The sequence below is a fragment of the Pyxicephalus adspersus genome, chromosome 10, assembly GCF_032062135.1.
Source record: "Pyxicephalus adspersus chromosome 10, UCB_Pads_2.0, whole genome shotgun sequence".
Taxonomy (NCBI): Eukaryota; Metazoa; Chordata; class Amphibia; order Anura; family Pyxicephalidae; genus Pyxicephalus; species Pyxicephalus adspersus.
In genome coordinates this window covers 9,037,605-9,061,728 of record NC_092867.1, presented here as the reverse complement: position 1 = coordinate 9,061,728, position 24,124 = coordinate 9,037,605, and the positions used below count along the sequence as shown (strand labels likewise).

The 24,124-nt window shown below is 37.8% G+C and overlaps 1 protein-coding gene across 1 annotated transcript in view; it reads left to right on the top strand.

Annotated features, from left to right (window-relative positions):
* SLIT1 (slit guidance ligand 1) overlaps positions 1 to 24,124 on the top strand; it is a gene marked incomplete in the record, with an annotated part of 198,620 nt that overhangs the window by 160,006 nt on the left and 14,490 nt on the right. Inside the window, 14 exon segments of the mRNA XM_072424825.1 lie at positions 1,043 to 1,066; positions 1,333 to 1,477; positions 3,208 to 3,282; positions 4,728 to 4,871; positions 5,157 to 5,300; positions 5,875 to 6,041; positions 6,208 to 6,340; positions 7,582 to 7,650; positions 10,611 to 10,682; positions 11,619 to 11,690; positions 11,801 to 11,872; positions 14,947 to 15,110; positions 17,622 to 17,746; positions 19,875 to 19,969. Coding sequence (XP_072280926.1) covers positions 1,043 to 1,066; positions 1,333 to 1,477; positions 3,208 to 3,282; positions 4,728 to 4,871; positions 5,157 to 5,300; positions 5,875 to 6,041; positions 6,208 to 6,340; positions 7,582 to 7,650; positions 10,611 to 10,682; positions 11,619 to 11,690; positions 11,801 to 11,872; positions 14,947 to 15,110; positions 17,622 to 17,746; positions 19,875 to 19,969 — 1,501 coding nt within the window.

Genomic DNA, 24,124 nt, shown 5'->3' with positions numbered 1-24,124 from the left:
GCGCAGTAATAGTCAATGGAAAATATCTTTCATGATCCTTTCCAACGACTATTATTGCACGATGCATGAATGAGTGCTGTACATACAGCACCATATTCTGCTCTATGCAAAGGGGAGGGGGAGAGGGACGTAGCGGCATTAGGATTGTTAGTCGCCTGTGGATCCGCCAGGACGGTCATTCGGATGTTGGACGACTGGCGACTGTACACACGACTGTACACACGCCAGATTCTCGCTCGATATCGGCCAAGAACCGTTGGATGTGTGTACCTAGCTTAAGTGTTTCACTAGGATAAGTACATTGGGCTAGGCCCAAGAACATGACCAGAGGAGTGACTTTGTCCAACACTAAGGTTTTTGGTGACAGGTGTTTGACAGTGGCAGGAATGAAAAGGCAAGTGTTACAGGTTCCCGGGAGCCATTTACAAAGTCGTCTTGCTCTAAATCAAAAGCATGGTGACATATTTTATTTTTAAAAATACTAACAATAAAATTATGCTTTTTTATTACAGTACAGTTTATGGGTATCCATTGTTGATAGACAAAATGATAATTAGAGTTCCCCATGTTTTTAATAAAAAAAAAAAAAAAAAATTTGGGGTCTTGGAAATTAGATGAAAACATATACAGCCATACAATTTATTTAGGAACAACAAAAACGAACTAAATTGAAGAGGCTTTGAGTAATTATTAAAAAGTTTAACACATCTAATAACATGGCCAATAGTCCCCAAAGCCATTCTAGAAAGTTTTAGACAGGGAGTTCGATATCTGTCAGTATTAAAAGACGATGCAAAACTTAGATTGGAAATACGTGTTAATGGTTATATTATAAAAAATCCCAAAATGCAAACTTTTAATTGTAAAATATAAAAGATAAAAATCAGAAGTGTTTGTTTGAAAATACTAAACAATAATAGTCACAGCCTGCTAGCTGCCTAACAGTTTAGAGTTTAAAGTCATAAGATATGTATGGAGCTAAATAATTTATGTATGATTTAACAGGAACCATTTTGTGAATTATTTCCTTTTTTCCCCCCAGCAAAAGAACAATATATTATTCCAGGTAAGCTTTTAATTTTTATTATATTTTAAAGAACCATTAAATATGAGCTTGTTAATATGACACATTAAATCTTTAATACTCCACTGTTTCAAAAAAATAAATACTAGTTTAAACTGCTATGTTGTATAGAGGCATGCATCTTTTCATGTGTATGTCCTAAACAAAGTTCAAAATACTAAGTATCCTTCCTAATCATTACCTTATTCTGAAACACAATTCTGGGAAGGGCATTAAAGTCTTTTTGTCTGGCTTGTTTCCTGCCATAGGTACTGAGGATTATCAGCTGAACAGCGAATGCAACAGTGATGTTGTTTGTCCACCCAAGTGCAGATGTGAATCAAATGTGGTGGATTGTTCCAACCTGAGGCTCACCAAAATCCCAGACCGTATTCCTCAGTCTACAGCAGAGCTGTATGTATGAGACCTGTGCTGATTCCAGCTCCACGTGTCATGTTCAGTATGCTGTGCTGTATTGGCACTCCTACATTGCACATATCTCACCACCTCTTGAAAAAATCATTTGCATTAAAAGCCAAGGAATTTAACACACATCTGTATTTTTCCAGCAAAGCAGCACAAACACCTAGGTTGGATTAAAGCTTTAAGAAAATGGGACACTAATAGATCACAGCTTGGTGGCCTTGTATGCACCAAATATTGGACTGGTCACATGTCCCACCTCACTGTGGATGTTTCATATATTAGAGTCTGCACATAAAGATTGCCATAGTAGAGCCATTGCTTTTTGGCAAAGCTGGTGCCATTATAGAACTTTCAAAAACAGCAGTTAGACATTAAAGCTGAATACACACGTGCAATTATTGTCATTGGAAAGGATCTTTCACGATCCTTTCCAACGACTAAGCACTGCACGATGCATGAAGGAGTGAGCAGCACTGTTCTGCTCTATGGAGAGGGGAGGGGGCGACTGATGGAGCGGCACCCGGCTGCACGCTATCCCCCTTCCCTTGCATTACGATCCTTCCTCGTCCAGCGTCTCTCGATCCGCCAGGACGGTCGTTCCGCCGATGGACGACGGGAGCTGTACACACGCCAGATTCTCGTCCCATATAGGCCCTGAGCCAATTATCGGGCAAGAACCATTGGACATGTGTACGTAGCTTAAGCCTGACCTCCAGACAAACTGATAAATACACAGATAAGATGCATATATGCTTTTGTTTTACTTGTGAAAGTTTTTAGATTTACACAGCTCAGCTGTACAGAACATGCATCCTCTGTACTGCACTTCTCTAATACTAGGTATTGCCTCTATCTCTAGTCTGTGATTGGGCAGTGAAGGAGAAGCAGCAGAATGTTTAGTTCATCTATGTCCAACTGCTCTCCCTTCCAATCAATATGTTCATTGATAACATTTGACAATGACAACTAGTTGGCCGCTTGTGCTGCCTTTTCCTCTCCCAGTCTGAAGTTACATGGAGCCGTAGGAGGCTGATACCAAGTGTAGTTTAGGTATGTACAGTGTTTGCGTTAAAAAAAAAAAAAAAAAAAAGAACACAGCAAATGTCAGCAGTAAATAAAACTAAACTAAAAGGGTTTTAGGGTATTATTCTCTTATATTTATATAGCACTGACATATTCCGTAGTGCTTTACAAAAAACATAATCATGTCACTAATAGTCATTGGAGGAGCTCACAATCTGGTATTATTCCCACCTTAGTCATATGGTATTAACAAAGTCTAAGGCCAGATTTTGAGGGGAAACCGATTACCCTAACTGCAACTCTGGGATGTGCAAGAAAATCAGGGTGCCTGGACAAAACCTAGGAACCTTGAAACCTAGTGCTGCAAAGGCAAGAGGGCGAGTCACTGTGCCAACTGTGTCACCCACCATATTTCATAAAAGAAAATTTCCATAATACAAAAAAAATCCTATGGGGTAGCATTAGGTTCCTGAGTTGTTGTTTTATGTAACTTGAGATGTCAATCAGGATTGTGAGGCAGGAAGGTGGAGTCACAAACTTGTTGATGGTGACTTAGAACTTTTATTATGTTCTCTCCATTGAGAAAAAACTTGTTAAAGATGACAATTCACTTTATTAAGTGTTTTCATCACCTCATCTGATTAGATTAATCATATCGCAGAAACAATAACACAGTATTTTTTATTTTGATACAGGCGTCTGAACAACAATGAAATCCCAACTATAGAAGCTACTGGTCTCTTCAAGAAACTTCAACACCTCAAGAAGATGTAAGTGGTTCACACTGACAGGTTGTCTGGTTACCACTTGGTTCATGTGATCAGTTGTAACCTAAGAGACTATTTGGAAGGAAGACAATTTGCAAAAACTCAATTGTTTTCTGCAGAACTAAATACAAAATATGTTCTGAAATTCCAACCATGAAGATTTATTTCAGTAATTTTCATGTAACTGCCAATTATCAATAATCAAATCAAAAAAACAAAAAAAGAACCAAAACCTTTATAAACTATGACCAACTGGATTTTGTTCACGTCACAACTGATTCTCTCTCTATACAAGTCAATGTGAATGCAAAATCAGCTTAAAACATACTACGTAGTGATATATGTGTTTTGTTTTAATTGCACTTTCTTTTTAAAGATCATTTTCCTTCTCATTCACGGAAAGGTGCATGAAGTCAAGTACCTTTTAGCATTTTATTGCTGTCTACAGGAAGATTGCAGAAAAAAAATTGTAGGCAAGTCCAAGATGACTACTCTTACGACCAACATATTTTTACCTAGCACCATATTTTTATCAGTCCTTAAAATCAAACCTTAAATGAGCCCTGATGAATCGGACATTGAGGGAGCAAATTGAGTTTTGTGGAATGGTCCAGACCCAGTTCCGGTACTAGTTTACCAGTCTGGCACGCCATGCTTTTCAGGTCCAGAGTTGTTGGTTTTTACTACTTCCCTTTACCTGGATCTGAAGAATTATTTAAGTATGTGGACAGGTCTACCTTTTTTAGGTTGTTGAGTGTGTTCACACCCTCTCCCACCGTTCTTAATAAAGAAGCATTTGCCTGCTCTGCTCCTGTCTTGTAAAGCCGCATGGACCCTTGAACACCTTACAACTACTAGCCTACAATGTTGCCTGATAAGGTGTCGTTACACTAGGCAGTCCTCCTTCCTATTTCTTGTCTTGAATGTCAGTTTGTTTCATAACTATCCCCAGGACAGTTCTCAGGCTACAATGTCCTTAAGGTACAAGTTTTCTTTTGCCCTTCAATGAACTAGAAAGAAAAAAATATTTAGCTAAAACCATACTATAAAATCCATTTCATGGATTCCATTGAGGGACACAGACCCAATTATTCTGCGCGGGGGTTATGCTAGACTGACCTAAAGTTTTGTTGGCTAGTGTCTAATCGCCCTGTATAGAACAATAGAACTTGAAGATTCCTGTGTCCTTCAATTGATTCCAACAAAATAGTATAATATTATTCAAAAACAGAGGCATATAAATGCTCCCACACCTTCCCAGAAAATGAGATAGTTCACAGTATCAGTGTTTTATATTTGTTATACTTTGTTCCCTACTATTTAAAGGCCAAAGATGTTTGAAGTGTACCTGTAACTCATTGATATTCATTCCACTACAGCTACATTGGGCTGTCCTCACAATATAGACAGATATATAACTTTATGCATTTTGTAAATTTGTTTTCCAGCAACCTGAGCAACAACAAGATCACAGAAATTGAAGATGGAGCATTTGAAGGGGCAACATCAGTGAGCGAGTTACACCTGACCGCTAATCACATGGAGTCAGTCCGTAGTGCCATGTTTCGAGGTCTGGAAGGGCTGAGGACGCTGTGAGTAGAAAAATGTTATTTGGTAATTATAAGCATTAAGAGGAAGTTTAAGTTTTGTTCCTAATGCCATGTATAAGCTTACATTTAACATGTACACATTATTGCACAGTTGTGTAATAAATTCAGAGAAAACTGTCCTCACAGCAGGATTGCACATGAATGAACATTATAAGCAGTGGATAATTTGTTTCCGGTTAAGGCTACATGTCTCCCTGAATTTAATTTTCATTCCAGGTCATTCACAAAATGAAGCTAATTGCTGTGCATGTAATTTCTGCTTCACAGGATGCTCAGAAATAACAGGGTCAGCTGTGTGCACAATGACAGCTTTACCGGCCTCAGAAACGTCCGCCTCTTGTCCCTATATGACAATCAGATCAGCACAATCACTCCAGGAGCCTTTGACACACTGCAGTCCCTCTCCACACTGTAAGTAAAAGTTAGCTAAAGATAAGCAGAAAAAAAACAACCAGACAAGTATTGAGAATCAGACATAAAATATAATTAGCTGCTTTGGGCAAACAATTATTTTTTTGCTAGGGTTTTCATAGATTAGTCCATTAAGTACTTTTTTTGGGATGCTTTTGTTTGCCAAATTTTGTCTTATAACCATATAATTATTATCTGCTATTGTGCCATTTTTAGGATCAGATAGTATGCCACATTTACCTTCATCAAAATGTTAGTATCTTTAGTATCTTGTAAACAGACAAATAATCCTCCATTATATCTGCTAGTAAGCAAACAGTACATAAAAGCAGCTTTATGGTAGACGCAAAGCATAAAGGAGGACCTAAAGACTTGTGTTAAGTCTCATCTACGTATATATAATGTAGAAATAGGTTCTGATCAATAAGCTGTAATAACATTTAATTGTGGTGATTTTATAATAAGGTGCATGCTAATTAGAAATCTAAGAATCTATAGATTTGTTTAAGCAGAGGTAGATGAATATATGGATCTTTTCCAGAACTACTGTAATACAATGCTTGTATCTATACAGAAACTTGCTAGCTAATCCTTTCAACTGTAACTGCCAGCTGGCCTGGCTTGGAGATTGGTTGAGGAGGAGGAAGATAGTAACTGGAAATCCTCGATGCCAGAATCCAGACTTCCTGCGCCAGATACCACTGCAAGATGTAGCTTTCCCTGACTTCAGATGTGAAGAAGGTTTGTTCTCAGATATATTAGCTGCTATATGTTACCTGTTGTGGACACATATCTGTCGTTTGCTGTAATCCAGCTACACTTTGAATGCTGGTTACAGAAAAGAAAAATTGTGTCTATTCACACATTTTAATGTCAATATTTAATGCTGGGGGTTGCTGTTTCACAGGTCAGGAGGAGCTGAGTTGTGCCCCACAGCCTCTGTGTCCTCAGGAATGCACCTGCCTGGACACGGTCGTACGTTGCAGCAACAAACACTTATTATCACTGCCAAAGGGTATCCCAAAGAACGTCACGGAACTGTAAGTATCACTCCAGAAATCATATAAAAGGAAACCTGTGCTGATAGAAATATACTGCCATCTCTACATTTCCCTTCTGTAAATTCTGGCTCCCTGGCTGCCATGAAAATCTAATCAGTAGATTCTGAATCCTGCCCTAGAAGAAGAATGCAAATCAGGCGTTACTTCATTTGCTGCCTTCTTATTACATTTTAGTGACATAGTATTGAAAACATGTACACAGCCAAGCAACTAGCAAAGCAAAAGGAGTAGCAAACTACTGCTTAATTTTGCCAGTACAGGTTTCCTACAAGCAGAAACGTCAGAGTTATTAATCATAAATCCTTTCATTTATTCTGATATATGAAGTACCTGAAAGAACAACTATTTTTTCCCCCCAGGAACCCTTCAGCTTCTCATTTTAATTTTCTAGGCTCCTCTAGCAGCAGGAAGTCAAGATAGTGAGCAGTTGCTAGAAGGAAATCATTCAGACACTTCATATACGGGGCCCATTTTCTATATTGATGTTGAGGAATGAAAGATGAAATCTGGTTCCAATACTCTTAATGTTGCTATTACTGCATATAATCTACTTCATTTATCATTCATCTTATATAAGACTGCTCTTAGTAGGTTTCAGATCTAAACTGGAAGGGGACAAATGGAGAATGAATGCTTCAATCTGATTACAAGAGTTGTAGAGCCACAGAGAATAATTTTTAGGAAAATAAGAAAAATTTCCAACTTGGTTAATATATGCAGAATCAACTACATACAGACACAAAAAGCAGTTTAAAATATTTCTTTTTATTATGACTTGCACTTGCTCTGGGATTATAGAAACCATGGTAAGAATAAATTGTAGCTTGAGATATATTTTAAATGTAATATATCTAAAACAACCAATGATCTGTATAACTCAATATTTTGATTTAGTTTATTACTTTTAAAGGAAACCTTTCATTTAATACATGCAGACTACAGTCCTCATTTTCTAAAGCTAGGTGCCTGTTATTTCAGAAAAATCTCTGCAATCCTATTCTATGCTTGTCCCTTTGAAATCAGAAATTTAAGGAAAACCTATTCATGTAAGGTAGTCCTTATGTAAGAAAAAAAATCTGTTTGGAAACAGGATGCGAGTTGGCAGTAGAAGTTAAAGGAGCTAAGTTATAAGAAGCACATGGGGACTTGAGTACTGTGTCTTTAATAAGCTCATTTCAAAATGTTATCATATTTGGAAATGATAATGTTTTTTTTTGCAGATACCTGGATGGCAATCAGTTCACAATGGTGCCTGCACAGCTATCTACATTCAAATTTTTACAGCTGGTGTAAGTATATGGAATTTGTATGTTCCCTGTGTATTTACGTAGGTTTCCTCAAGACACTTTCCATCCACATTCCAAAAACATACTGGTTCCAGGTTGACATGGCTTGGCTGGGGTCACTGATGTGAGTTGTATTCCTCTGTACCTCTAAGCCTAACCTTGCCACCTGGGGACCCACTACTGTTTGTAACTGTCGTACTGACATATTAAAGCTGAACGGACACAAACTGCTAATTATGCCGAGCATATACTTGTAAGCTAGCTGTTTTACCTGCCAAAGTATTTGTAAATTATACAGACTGTAGATTGCTGCTTGGACAGTGACAGGGCAGAAGATTTATGCTTATTAATGTCCTCTGTTAACGTTTTGCATTCCGCACAGAAATACAGTGTCCTGATCACTTTTTATAAGATGGAAAGAACACAACAATGCTAGTTTTATAATCGATTCCATTCTCAAATATTCTTATACCAGTTGTATTCCCGCAACCTCCCTGTCAATGAGGATTGCAGAGCATTTACCCCTTCATTATGCCAGGAAGCCCCATAAGGAATGAATAGGGGCTTCTGTGAGCAGTACTAGTATCACTCACTGCCGCCAGCTATCACATGTGCAGATGCTGGTTCATTTTAAACCAGCACTGCTGTGAAACTGTGTGACTCGGAGGTAGGTGAGAACCTGCCCTAAGAAATGGTAAGCTTTAATACATTACATTTTTGTTCATGAATTTAGTTACACTTTAAATGTGTAATGTGTAAGCTGTGACTTACAGTTTGCATAGAACTCACCTTTCACTCCCAGCTTCTGAACAGAGCTGCAAGGGTGAGAAAGCAAGTATATTTGTGTGTGGAGGTCTGTAATAAGATAAACCTGCATGAGCAAAGCACATACTTTAAAGTTTGTTCTTTTTATATATAGAAAGGGTAAAGCAAATCCAGATGATACCCAGAAATGTAAACAATGTATATAGGTTTCATGTGCAACAGTTAGTAGTATTGAACATTTCAGTATTCATTTTAAGCATCTTGCATGAATATAATTTTTTCTAGATCATATCTATAGTACATCATCACATTCCACATGTGTTTGCATTCCTTTAGTTGTGATTCCCCCACCATGATTGTTTTTCATTCTCAGATGTCCCTTTCTTTTGTTAACTTTGCTGTGCCTGAAAAGTAATATCTCTCCCTTAACCCCAGGCATTGTCATATTATATCCCATCTATTTTTTTTACAACACAGAATTCATTTTATTGTAACTATTTTCAGCATTTGCATGTTATGTAACTAGATCTTTTTTTTTGCTTATGTAATGGTCACCAGCTTCAGTAAAGTTTCCTTCTATACAGCTTTTCCTTGATGTGGATATTGGACGTCACATCTGTCTATTAGATGAATATCCTTGTAGACACGCCTACACGCTATATTAAAGTACTGCTATAAATACTACATGGCCTAAAAGCAGTTAAACGGACATTCTCATTAAAGTCATTGGGATGCGTCGTAGAATTACTGCCGCACTGCTCCAGTTGTCATGCTTTGCAGCTGCTGGCCTTGCTAGCTTAGGGTGCTTTGTCGTCCCATCTCTTTACTTTTTAAAACCCTGATACCCAACCTTGGACCTGCTGTCATTTAACATTTATTATACAGCCCCCTGCAAACAGTATTCTGTTTTTTGGTTCTAACTGACCAAGCCAGTGACGCAAAATTATTCTTTAGGCTAGGGCTTTGGTTTATTTTTTGTTACTGGCTCATTCATGCTGGCTGTCCCAGTCTGCAACTCTCACCTGAAGAATATTTCGTCTCCAACAATTTATAATATTGCAGCTGCTAACCATCTACTTTAGCCGGCCTCTAGTCTTTGACCATTTCCTGTTATATCGCTGCAGCCCCTGACAGCTTTAAATTTTGAGGCAATAAATGTGGCCTTTTGGTGATTGTCAGGTCATTCAAAGTTTAGGTACACTTAAAGAGTTCATTTTTTGATTTTACTTGTGGTCTGGATCTGCCTAAAAACAAGCTAAAAAAAAAAAACTTTGCTGGGGGCTCATCTATTAATATTATTTTTATTATTAAACAGGATTTATATAGCACCAACATAATATGCTGTACATTAAATAGGGGTTGCGAATGACAGACAGATACAGACCGTGACACAGGAAAAGCAGAGGACCCTGCCCCAAAGAGCTTACAATCTAGGAGGTGGGGGAAGCAGCATTCAATAGGAGGGGGGATATGGAGTGGTGGGAAGTAGTGAGGGTTTTAGAAGACAGAAGAAGACGGGTAGTTGAGTGTAAAAAGATGGGTTTGAGTGCTCTTGTAAATGAGCAGAAAGTAGGAGCAAGCCGAATAGGGCGAGGAAGACCATTCCAGAGAGTCAGGGCAGCTCTAGAGAAGTCTTGTATCCGTGCGTGTGATGAGGTTATGAGTGAGGAAGTAATTAGTAGGTCATTGGAGGAGTGAAGAAATCGACTAGGGGAGTATTTTTCTATCACGCAGAAATGTAAGTGGGACAAGAGCTGTGTAGGGATTTGAATGCAAAGCACAGGAGATGAATTTGATTCTAAGGTGAAATGGAAGCCAATGGAGAGAACTACAAAGAGAGGCAGCAGAAGAGGAGCAGTGGGAAGGATTGATGAGTCTGGCTGCAGCTTTCATAATAGATTGTAGAGGAGAGAGTCAGGTTAGTGGAATACCAGAGAGGAGGAGGTTACAGTAGTCCAGACGAGAGATGATAAGAGCATGTACAAGGAGTTTGGTGGTCTCTGGGGACAAGTGTGGATTTTGGAGATGTTGCGTAGGTGAAAGTGACAGGACCTGGAAATGTTGACAGAGTATGTTTATGTATCTACTGCAAGCTGTGTGCCAGATCTCATTTCATCACATGCATGTGAGCACAGGTAGGGAATGATAATGGAGAATATTACATGTTACTAATGGTGATAATCTCTTGAATTTTACAGAGACCTGAGCAACAACAAAATCAGCTCCCTCAGCAATTCGTCCTTTACGAACATGAGTCAACTCACTACTTTGTAAGTTCACATCTGGTGACAATGGTCCTGTATGATTATTGGCTTTGCGTGGGTGAGGTGATAGTGAAGAGTCTGCTTCTGCTGTTTTAACCTGCAGGCGATGCAAATTTTCTTTAAAGAACAAACAAGCAGTAAGGCCATATATCCCTTTGTGACTCATCAGAGGATCCATCCAGGAGTCCTTACTGGTTGTCTGGGATAGGCAGGAGCAGACTTGAGGAAGTAAAAATCATACAGTGTTACTAGTATGGCATGCTGGGACTTGCAGTTTTACCACAACTGAGAGGACACAGGGTGTCTATGGCAAAACAATGGGGTAAAAAAACCAATAAGATAATAGACTTGACTACCACTTTTTTTTTTTAAATATCATATCAAAATGTTATATCAAAATATGAAGAGAAGAAGACATGACAAAATATGGTAAGACAGTATTAAAAATTGCTCCTTAGGGAAATAAAGCAAACATACAAACATAGAAATTGCATAAGGATCACATTATTGCCAATACTTGTCTTTATTAAATTGCATTTGTCAGAAACACTTTTTCAAAAGATGATTGTATATTGGATTTAAATCCCTAAATTCACATTTCTTCATTTAATATCAGCATTGTACCTTCAAATGCCCGAACTAAAATGGTGTGCAAAATCTGTTTATGTGTAAACATTGATTGGTTCATGGTATTATTTCCTAATTTGAACCTTTATTATAAAATTTCCCTCTCTCAGCTTTCCCTTCCTCTCCAGTGAAAAATATTTCTTTTTAGACGTATTAGTATAATATTCTCCTTAGCAGTAATTTTGATACAAATGCAGTTTATAGATTTCTTTCCTGAGGGTAACATGCCGGATGAAATATCTTGTTTGGGTAAACTATGAATGAGAAGTCAGTGTGTTACAGAAAGTGATTATCTTGCTGCTTTTATCCCACCAGGATTCTGAGTTACAATTCTCTGCGCTGTATTCCTCCCCTGGCTTTTGAGGGACTGCGATCCCTGAGGCTCCTGTAAGTATGAGATTTTGTTTGTTAAGTTATAAGTACTTCCTAAACCTCTGGGTTGGGTTTTACCTGCCCCCTGCTGTGAGTGAATTTCTAACACAGATTTTCTGCTTTAGGTCTGTCCATGGGAATGACATTTCCAGTCTGCCAGAAGGAATCTTTTCTGATGTCACCTCCTTGTCCCACCTGTAAGTATGTCTGACACGATTTTTATTAACATTACTGTTCTGACAAGCAGAAGTCATCACAAATAATTTTTTCTCCCATAATGAACACTGGACTGCTGTATTCAGCGTGGGAAAAAAAAGCGTGCAGCTTTGGCTGTAATTTAGTACAGTTTACTTTAGAAATATTTCTCCAAACTATCCAGGCAAGCTCAAATTCCGAGTATTATGTACAATAAGGTTACATTACACAGCCATGCCTACCTTGGGGCAAAATAAGAATATTGTCCTACAAAGAACCAGGATGACAGTCTGACTGCATAAAATGTCTCTATATTGTATAATAAACACACATGTGGCTATTAGCCCCTTAGTGAATGAAAATGAAAACTGTTCCTATCTATAGTGATGTGACCGAAAATCTTTTGTGTAGTATGTCTGGCATCATACCTCACCATATACAGTGTTCAAATAGTTTAATGTGAATGATAATAATAATGATAAGCAAATAGTTTAATTTGAATCTACTGCAAAGTTTCTAACCTGAGGATTCTGCCAGAAATTTTCATGAAGGCTAACAATGCTTAATTTCTCAAATAGCAGCAGCCTGTTGCATGTCCTTCTTCAGTTGGCCATTGGGCTGCCAGTCACATCTGCAGTAAGCATTTGCAGACCTGTTTGGACCTCCATTGGCCAAATGAAGGAGCATACAACGTAGACTGACAATGCAGCTGCAAGGCAGTGACTTTGCACTGTCTACCCTCATAAAAATACATTTTATTATTCCTGGTTCAGGTACAAACTGTGCAACAGATTCACAAATATTAAAGCGTGATGGCAAACAAACCAAAAAACAGGTGTAGAGTTTCACTTTAACATGAACCTGTCAACTATTTTAGACATTATAAGGTAGGTGGGCCTGTCTAAGAGCAGGAAGCATAAGGTGTTTGGCCAGAAAAGCCTCTTCCATGTGCCCCTCTAGTTCTGATTTTACATTACTAATAAAGGCTTAACCTAATAAAACGGCCAAGCATTGCCTGTCAGCTTGTCACCCCCTGTCCTCGGTGGCTAGCAGAAGATATTTTCTCTGGACAGGAAACTAAGCGGGAGAGGGAAGACCTAAGCAAAGCACAGGCTTTGCTAGCAGAATGATATGAGAGGATGCTTTTCTTGCTAAAATTGCTAATAGCAGACAACCCACCATCCATTGCTTTTAGGCAGAAGCTTCTCTGTAAATGGCAACAGGTTTAGCGCTTTCCGTAAAATGGTTTAGTAATTTACAGGCCTCAAAAAGCTCCTTGACTTACCTATAGTCACATAAAGAGTCTCAATGACTTACAGTGAGTAAAAAAGCTCTGTCCATGCTGATCTCTTGTCAGAAATCGGCCATGTTGACAACGGACTAGGTGTTGGGTTCAGAAATTAACATAGCTTCTGCTTTCGTTTCAGTGAATTTATCAGTAGAAACACTTAACTTATTCTGTAATCTCACACACTACTATACAAGAGTATTGGTGGCGTTCTAGCTGCAGAATCACTTTTGCTAAAGGATGGCGCCGATTCACTAAAAATAATAGAAGAATCTCAGACATTTAATTTTAACTATTTCTTCCTGCAGTTTCATCAAACTAAGGTGAGGGAACACGCTGGATTCTATATCCATCTATTTTTCAGAGGAATGGGGAGGGGACACTACAATTTAAGGATTCATAAAGTTATTTGCTGACTTCGCTTTACATTGGGAGTAAGGTTTCTTTTAAATGGTGCAGTTTAAAGAACTCTTTATTGAAAGCAACATGGTTTCAGCCAAGTCCTTAAACAGTTTTTATTAACATCAGAGCAGGATTAAGGTATAACACCCACTTCACACAAAGTCTAGGGCTGTTTTAGGATCATACGGGATTAAGGAGCCATTTCTTTCTGTTATTAATTGTAGAAACCGTTTGTAAAGATGTAAGTGAATTGTGCCCTTTCACCTCCACCTGTTCTGTTTTGCTTCCTCCATGCCTTTGTAGTTTGGATTCAATGAGAATGTTTTGTGCTTGGCTGAAGGGAGCGCAGCCAAACTGGTTCTGTCTTTTACTCGATCTTTGTTTAATTTGGCGCACGGAGTAGCCGCTTTCATGCTTAACAAAAACGATTCATCCACGCTGCAGAGTATCTCCAGGAATTCTTTTCTTTACAGTGTGATTTATGACGGCTGAGCATACTGTGCCTCACAGCTGTTAAACAAAGGGAAAATAGCAGCGAGTAAGCTTTTAGGTGTTTGAAAATGTTAACACTGCCCTAAGCTATTCATTTTATTCCGCTTGGCTGTTCCAGAGTGCCACCTGGTGGAACACTTCATGTGGCAATGTAACCGACACAGTAATACAAATACAGAAATTAGTTCAATATGTCAAATATGATTGCTTTCTGGCATAACATTTTTTCTTTTTGGCCAGTATTGTGCAATGCATCTGTATGACAGTAATTACAGTTTATGCTCAAGAACGCAGCACTCTAAATGATCAAAACATATAATAAAGCCAGTGGTAAATAAAATTTAGCATGAAAATTCAAATATTTCTACTCCAGTGGTAAGCAATAAGTAGAAATTTAGCTGTTGTCTGTCTACAAGACCCAGCAAAGAGTTCAAACAGTGTACCAGGGCATGCTAACACTTGTAGTTCCACAACCACATAAGATCAGCAGTTTGTCTATCAGTACTGACCTATTTGAAAAAGATATACAATATACCTTTGGCTTTCACAAATTCATGCATGTGGCAAAAAGCAATAACAAATAAATATTTTGCACATACACAGAACTATTTATATCAACCGACAAATGTTCCTGCCACACTCATACAAGCTAAACTGTGCTTTAGTGTTGGGATTACTGAACTGCTTCCTTCCTTGTACAGGTTTGCTTTATAGGTAATTTAGAAGTTGTTTTATGACTTTCTGAATATTTTCTAAAAATGTTAGGAGTTTTAAACAACAAGCTTACTTCCATCTTTAACTCTAGTACATACAATGAAAGCATGGATGTAAATGATGTTTAACACATTAACTTGCTGATCTAACCAATATTGTTTTTGGAATTTTGTTTGTTAGAGCCATTGGAGCCAACCCACTGTACTGTGACTGCAACCTGCGCTGGCTGTCAAACTGGGTGAAGACCGGCTATAAGGAGCCTGGCATTGCCCGCTGTACAGGACCCCCAGAGATGGACGGAAAGCTTCTGCTCACTACGCCAGCCAAGAAGTTTGAATGCACAGGTAGTGACATTCTCATCTGTTATAACAATGGCCTTTTTGAATTTTACAAATACGTTTTGCCTCAGGGCTTCTACACAATGATGTATATTACAACGTTAAACTGTGCATGAAAATACCTTCAAGTATAAGAATTACCAGTTAGCACTAGGGCTTGTTCACATATACACCCTGCAAGCTGTATTTATACTCCACTGGAATGCAGTTTGCAGTAAGTGCACAAGAGTTTATATTTCGTGCCACAGATTTAACTGTTGGGAGGCATTAAGGAGATTTAAATCTGCAGCACATTGGCACAGGTACATCAAGAATTCTGCTAAATACACTTTCCTCCCTGGGTAACAGGGTCACATGCTGGGTCTTCTAATTTAAAATTTCTGTATATTAGACACTGTGTGACAATCATATTTATAGCCAAAATTGAGTAGAGTTTGCATTAACAGGTTTTCACAAATAAAAAATACCTATGTGAGAAGGTTCATAGGCTGATACAAAGGCTGCTTCCATCAGAACTTTCTCATGTGGTTTTCTTCAAGCTACAATGATCCCAAATCTTGCCCTCTAAATTGGGGAAACTTCCTGCCCTCTTGGATGGCATTTTAGGCCATGGGTTGCACAATTGGTCATTGTTAGTAGTCCCCAGATCCAGTAGGGAAATATAAGACAACATGCAACAGGTCATTGCTCTGATTGGACAACAAGGTGGGTGCCATATTAGTTGCCAGGTAGTAAAAGCACTATTTTTAAGGACCAGAACCACCCCGCCACAAGGCGATTGGGCATTTATGTTGAGGCTTTCTCTGCCCAATACCAGTAAGTAAAAAGTGAACTTGGAGGTTCAGTAAAATGACCACGATTACTAAATGTATCATACACCGCATACCAATAACTTTACATTACGCTGGTTGGTAATGGGCTCTGCCGCCATGATGTATTTTTTCCTGGTCCGGCCACGTCTCCATGGAGACACACCATGAACCCTCTTGAGACACACTAAGTATATATAGCTTCCTATTCTTATATCTCCCACGTTTTACTGTACAATAGCAACTATCGATTTATAGCCTAAAAAAAAATCATACCTTAGAAAGGAAAATCTCATTTTAATGAGGCCATAGCATTGCTGCCTGTGGGAAGTCAGGCCTTGTGTTTACCTTTTGTTTATATATGGCCAGGAAGTCATATTTCAAACTCTGACAATTTCCAGCATCCCTTTATTCACACACCATTTGCTATATAAACTGCAGATACATGCTGGCCATAAGAGGTGATATGACACAATGTGATATTTACGGAGTTACAACCACCTACAGAAAACCTTGCAGATCCAAATACAGCATTCGAGAACCTCTTCACTTTTTCTTTTCACCACTGATTAAAATGACCTTCATTCCTGATATAATGTGGAATTCTCACAGAATCCTCCTCCATCTGTCCCTCTCCAGCCTCACTGTGTTCTATACCAAGCTAAATGACCTTCTGCCATTGTCTTAGGGTCGCTCTATTTATGCTTCTCCTGTGGCTTAAAGAGACAGAATCCTGATTTACTACTTGCGCTCCGTGTGACACTTTTTTTTTTTTGGCCAGCAATACATTATGGAAATTGCTTTCTCTGAATATTTGTCACAAACGTTCACTGGAGCAGAAATCATTGTCAACTCTAAAGCTATAAAAAAAATATGCTGGTTGAGTAATCCTTGTTTAAACAGATTTCATGAGCAGTGTTTCTATTTTTTTGTGACAATCATTCATTTTGTGCGACTTGGACAACCTGGTTTATTAAGGCAGGAAGGCAGCGTAGGACAAAAAAGGAAAAACACGCTAACTCTTTGTGGCCAATCACATTTCACGTCAGATCTTAAGAGGTTACTTGTGATTGGTGGCTAATGTTTACGGGACTTCACATGATCTTCCTTTTTTTTTTTTGTAATAATACTTTATTGAATAAACCAGAAAGGGAGAGTTTATCACCATAATACTCAGCTTTTTTTGTACACCTATTTTATTTGCCCATGTTCACTGGCAGGAAGCTTTTTAGGCCAATCCATTCAAACCATCAACACTAGAATAATAACATTTGGCCAACTGTTTGCTGCAATTTATTTGCATCACCTATTTCATTTTTATGTTTTAACATTTGCTTTCAAAAAAAACAATTAATAATTCACAGATAATGTACAATAACAAATATTTTATTTTCATTACATTTCCTAGGAAATAAAAGGGGTACAAAGCAAGATTTTTATGGTATCAGTTTACCAACTGCATTATAAATATACCAGTAATACAGATGAATTAAACAATGATTCCTGTGATATTACATAAATCAAACAATGATTCCTATGATATTACATATCTTATTTTCTAATATGAATAATTTTGTTTGGTATGAAAATCTTTGTAATAAATACAGTTTGGTGTTCAAGAAAATTATATTCTCATTTCTGATTGCATAAGTTACTGGACTTGCAGTCATACAACATAATAAGTTATATTGTCTTAAATATTTTATAGGGCCACCCAGTTTAAGTATTCAGGCCAAGTGTCACCCTTGTCTGTCGACTCCATGTCAGAACCAAGGCTCCTGTCAGAATGACCCTGTGGAATACTACAAATGTACCTGTCCTCCCGGCTTCAAGGTAAAGTACACACTGGAGCAAATCATTTCAGGAATTTCCTTTAAATTTTTGATCCGTCAGAGTAAATAAGATTTATTGTCATTGAGATTAAATGGTTTTATATTCTCCTTCAAATACATGCTGAACTGTGTAAGTACCTGATGTCTGCTTCATGTAATTAATTACCTGTACACCAGCAAATAGACTTACAGAGAAAGTGGTAGCACTAGTAGCCAACCAGTTTCTAATGCAGTGCACATGTGTGGACAGGGAACATGCTCATAGGAAGCTTTATTTGTCTCATAATATAGAACAGACACAGACATGTTTAGTTAGGAGCTTAATTGTAGAGTTTGTGGTTAGGATTCACTGTTTTGTGATTCACCTGGGACAAACACGGTTTAAACTTGACATAGTTTCCTGGGTGTGTGGCTTACCTTTACAACAGGTAAATAGGTTTACATTATCAGATAATAGATTTGTATTTGTAAAAGTAATAAATTTGTTGCTCAAATCATCTGGGTTTTTTATCCTTGAAAAGCATAGCACGACAAGTACTGTTGTGAGGTGGGTGTTGTGTTTTGACCCGTGTTCTTAACCCATATATGCTTTTGCAGCAGCAAAGGTGAAGGATCTCTGTATGCTTTATGTCAGGGGTAGCCCAGGTTATTTTCAGCTAGAGAACCCCAAGATAAATTCAATTCCTCGCGTCTTTTCAAGGATAAAAAAAATATGGATGATTTTAGCAACAACTGTATTACTTTTGCAATGCAAATCTTTTATCTAGTACCTGTTGTAAAGGTAAGCCACACACCCAGGAAACTGTGTTTGTCCCAGGTGAATCACAAAACAGCAAATCTTAACAACAAACTCTACAATTAGGCTCCTAACTAAACATGTCTGAGTGTGCCTGTTAAGTAATATGGGTCAAATAAAGTTTTGAGATTGACACGGAGTCATGGTATGCATCTTGTGGATTTATATTTGTAGTAGTTTCCTTTGTAGTTTCCATGCCTGGATGTTGCAAGCCAATGAGCCCTGTAGTCAAGCCTTAACCCTTTTGCTGGTTTTAGGCTGCCAGGGGGGTTGACAGGTTTTTTAGCCTAATGACATTTGAAGCAACATTGCCAAAAATAAAGATTTTATCCTCACGTTAACCTTTGGTAATTAGACATTGCATAGGAATCTCTTTCCACAGCTAACAAAAACAGCACAGTAATGATACAAATGTCAAATATTAGAGCATTGGCACAGATAATTGTAATAAACAGAGCTTGATATCAGTAGCTTTCACATAAAAAAATATTTGGTGTCCCATTAGGTGTTACAAAAATAGTGTCAGGTAATCTATAGGTATTTGCCTTCCATGAAAAAAAAACAATGTTAATGGTATCCTTTTTCCATAACAGACCAATACAAGTGTCCAGTAATTTTCAGAAAAAATATAAACATCATTTCTACTTCTCTAGATATAAATTACTGTATTTCTTAGAAAATGCAAATTGGTTACCTGACAAAAGGTGCTGATTGCGTGTTTTTCCTCCTCTCTGTACTATAAAAGAAGCACAATTAAAACTGCATGTTCTAAATCAGTTGTTAATTTGAAGGCTTTGCTGTTCTGATAGGTGGTTGCACAATCACGCTCTGAGCAAGAATAAAACATAAGTATTATTTTACACCAGAAAGTAGAATTCTAGAAAGGACCTCTAGGAAACAACAGAACATTACAACAGAACATTACAAGACAACTGGCATTCAGCATTATCCTAACACAAGAAACCAAAGTGGTGCTTTTAAAGACAGCTTTCAGAGCTCTTATGGTGTACTTTTCATGAAGTACACTGTAGTATTTCTTGTTACATTTTTTAACCAGTCTTAATGGATTTGTGTATGCAGCTGTGACACAGAGCAGATATGAATAGATAAGGACGGGTTTTTATTTAACTGCTTGGTCTCTGAAGAAACTTTGATTTGTAAACATCAGGAGCGGGGCCTGGCGATACTCCTGTGATACTGCAGCTTGTTACATTAACAAATTGAGACAGGATGGGCTTGTTAGTGTATAATAATACAATACATTGCACAGGAAATGTCTGTTTAAGTTACTTCATCATCATATGTCGTATGCTTTTCTTGTTTATTGTTACAGGGTAAAAACTGTGAGATCTCCCTGAATGCATGTTCTAGCAATCCGTGTGAAAATCAGGGGGTTTGTCACCCCAAAGACAATGGTAGTGGATTCACGTAAGTAAATCAAATGGAGTAAATGATGATGACATAAATGAACATATTGATAATGCACATGGGTCACCAAAACTGGTGGACAAAAAAAGCATAGGCAAAATCACAAGAAACTCCAAACTTCATATAGAAATTCCAGTGCCTCCGGTTACATTTATGCTTGGCACTGCCTCTTGCCCATATTAGCTTTATTGGCGCTCATTCCAGCGCCAGTGTTTACAGAGAAGTTTTTACATATATCTTCAGTCCCCCTGAACACTCTGACGTGCAGCATTCACCTCTGTGTATGCGTGTTTTTAAGAAATACTTAGTTAGAATTGTCAGCATTTGTGACAGTTACTTTATTTCTGTACTTTTGTATGAACAGTAGTAACTCACATTTTGCATTTGTGTCACAAAATCAAATATGGACATAAAACAGGAAATAACACAATTAGCATTGCCCACAGGAATCAGTCATGAAATAAAGAGAGTAAAAAAGTAAAAGGAGAAGACTTGATTGATTGCAGGGAGTAAAAGATCATTTTAATTTTCCTTCAGTTTTTTATACAATAAACCTATTGCAAGTTTGTAGCCAAGTGGTTCCTTAACAAAGCCAGACCACCAGGCTGCCATGTTTGAGGTTATCATATTACAAAAAAAGAAACATTTTGTACATTTCTGTTTTACCCTTTAAATACCCGTTTATCAGCCAGAATTTCAGTAAACTTCATCTTCCTGTAGAACACTGCATCTGCTGCACCAAAACCCTAAATCTGTTTTCTCTGCTGAATATCTACTCCCCTCCTAATGGGATTTAAGTGCAGCACAGGCAGAGTTGTCAGCTCAAATAGAATGTTAGGAGCTTATTGGAAATCTGACAGAATCATCAGATACATTTCTGTACATGCAGCCTTTTTAACATGGGAAAATGTGCATGTATTGCATATGATGTGCTGGAAATGGATACATAGATATTCTGAAAAACAAATGATATCACTATTTCACATTTAATATTTCTTAATAGCTGATCGGTGTGACCTGCGATGTCATGGTAATAAATTTTTAGTCAGCTGTCTATGGACTATCGCATAATTGTTAGCAGACTACAGCTTACTATTGGTTTCAATTTAGCAAAACACAAATTCCTATTGAATGTTTAAATTGTCATCTAAACATTAACAGGCCTCACTCTGGTGTCTGTATAATTAACAACAAAGCCCTGAATATTCAAAATCAAATTTGTGCTATAAAATTATAGATTAAGATTGAACTTTTAAATGGATTGGGCCTATTTAATGTACAGCGCTCCGTAATATGTTGGCGCTATATAAATCCTGTTTAAAAATGATAATAATAATTGGGACAATGCATACATTTTAATGGATGTTGCTGAAGCTAACAATACAGTACTGCAAAGCATTAGTTTTATATATGGCCAGTCACCTGAAAATCTTCTGCTGAAGTCAGAGCTGGAGACTTCAGATGTGCAAAATCTGGCACTGATTTTTTATCAGCACCAATCTCTTCAGCATGTACCGTGAGCCCAGGCTTATTCGCTGACTCACCCCTAGGGGGTGTTACCATGATCTCTATGGTAGCCTAGGATATGGTTTGAAGGATACTGGCCATGGTTCAACTTAGAAGGGTGTATGCATTGTGCAGTATAGAGCTCAGCTCTATACACAGCATTTAGGGCAGATATTGGAGACAATGTGATCCCTACAGATGCATGGAGTTACTTCATCCAATAGCTGAGGAGGATCGTCGTGGACCAGGAAGTCCGCGGTGAAGGTGGCAGCTTCCTAAGATGCAGCAGTCACAGGTTTTTGGATTGGTTAGTCTTGCTGGTTACCAGCAATTGGCAAGTATGCTGTTCAGCTTTAAAGCGTAAATAAACTTGTTGGTGTGGGTGAGCTTTTGCCAAATTCTTCATGAATGCCCAGCATACTAGAGGATGATGGCACACACCACATTAACAAATCCAGAATCCTGTCACATCCCCCGAAAGCCACTGCCATCAAAGCTCTATCCACTCCGCCAGGTCCACTACGATCGTCTTTAGCCATTGGTTGACCCCCCAATGATGCGCCATTATTTCTTCTAGGTCTGTTCTCCGCACCGCCATTCAGTGTAAGTAAAAAGAAGCTTTGCAAACCTCTACCGCCTGATGACTTCTTTGTATTTTGAGTTCTTAAACACTTTAGGTTAAATAATAGCAGAATAGAATAATTAAACATCTTAGAGAGAAAAAGTTTTATAAGTTTAGTATTAAGTGATTCTCATCCTAATTGTACGGCTTTGTACAACATAAAGAATGTTCTAACATTCACAGAAGAATACTTAGATAGCTGTGCTCTCTATAAAACAGCATGCAAGTGAAAGCATGTATTCTCTTCTTGTGGTAAGTTTGTGAAGAGAAGAAAAAAAAAGGTTCTTATCGCCTGGAAGGAAGCGCTGTATACATTAGATGATGAGAGGTACACTTTTGTTATGTTTGCAGATATTATTGTCAAGGATTTTGTCTGCAGGTGCATTTAAAATAGATTCACTCAGGCTTCAGGGCTTTGCAGAACATCTTATCCTGAGTTTCTATGGTAACATTTAAAGTTAGTTTCCAGTTTAAGCACCTCTAAAAATGGCAGTGTAATTGGCAAACAGCTTGCTAAACGTGTGATTATGACAACATAAACCTCCTTTGCTTTGACTTTAGTAATATTAGAGCTGTTTATGTGTATAACTACCTTGTGCTGGACATTCTGAAGAACATTGATCTGGAAGGTTATCTTATAACACATACAAAATGCTGAACATTTTGGGGAATCCATAAACAGAATAATCTGTACAGAGCACTTGTAAAACCTGTTGTGTTATCTGGGTTGTACAGCAAATAAAGTCTGCCATACAATGGCATGTCTCCTCTAGAAATTCGGATTGAATGGTTTCCTATCATTCTTTCAATTTTATGCAAGTGGCTATACAGCAGCAAGATTAGAACTTCTACACATTTGCTCTAAATCAGACATTTAAAATATTAAAAAAACGATTAGCATGACAACGGGTCGTAATAAACTGACATTGTAGGAGGAGGTCAGCTGTGGCAGTGTATTCATTTCTATTGTGATAGGTTTATCCCTGAACAGAAATCTGAATCTGTCCTTTTTTGTTTTTTTAATTTCAACCAATGCCAACTAAGCGGAATCATTGCCTAAAACAACTTTTATGTTCTGGCCCGTACAGACAATAGATAGATATCGTTCAAAACAAACGCAATGTTAGATAAATGAATCATTCATAAACTGACCAACAAATTATTCGCATTATGATCCGAAATTAATCTCAGCTGCCACATGTGATCCTGCCTGGCAGATTCATTTGTGTGATTATTTTTCATCTTTAAGGTGTGGGTATACAGAAAGAGGGTGTTTCGATGATGCATGCATATCAATTAAATAAAAAAAGCTGTCTTTTATGTTTTTTTGGATCCCTTAAACATAAACTTGTGCTTTTCAGACATTTCAAAAAAGTTTTATTTTATAGCTATTTACTTTTAGCAGTTCCCCTGCATTCTCTTATACAGTAAGTGATATTATAGAAACATTGGGCCCGATTTAATAAAGCTCTTCAAGGCTTGATACACTTTCATCAGTAAAGCAAATCGCAAATGAAGAAATTCATTCCATGTTTGCTGGATCACCAAGCTTCACTGATGAAATTGTATCCTCTCCAGCCTTGGAGAGCTTTAATAAATCGGGTTCATTGTGCATGTTGCACATGTAGTTTACTAACACACAATCATTTAAGACATTCCTAATTTTTTTCTATTTTCTATAAAATATAGTTGTAATTAAACTGCTTAATTAATAATACAAATATTTTTTTGAGATTTGGATAGAATGGTTGCAAACCCTGATCAGTTTTTATCGCTGTTTGTCCCCCCTATGAGGTTTAAAGACCATTTCAGACTTGTAGTTCCAATGGGAGAGGTTGGAATCCTTTTTTTGCACATGGCTGCACAGTTCCTAAAAATGATGAGTTGCTTATGGCATGCTTTTTAGGATTTGTACACCAGCCACATGCAGTTACCCGCAGTGCGGTTTGTCTCTCTGGTTGCACAGTAGCATTTTGGAGAGAAAAAAAGCACAGTTTTAAACAGCGGGTTTTGTCCTAATCAGAATA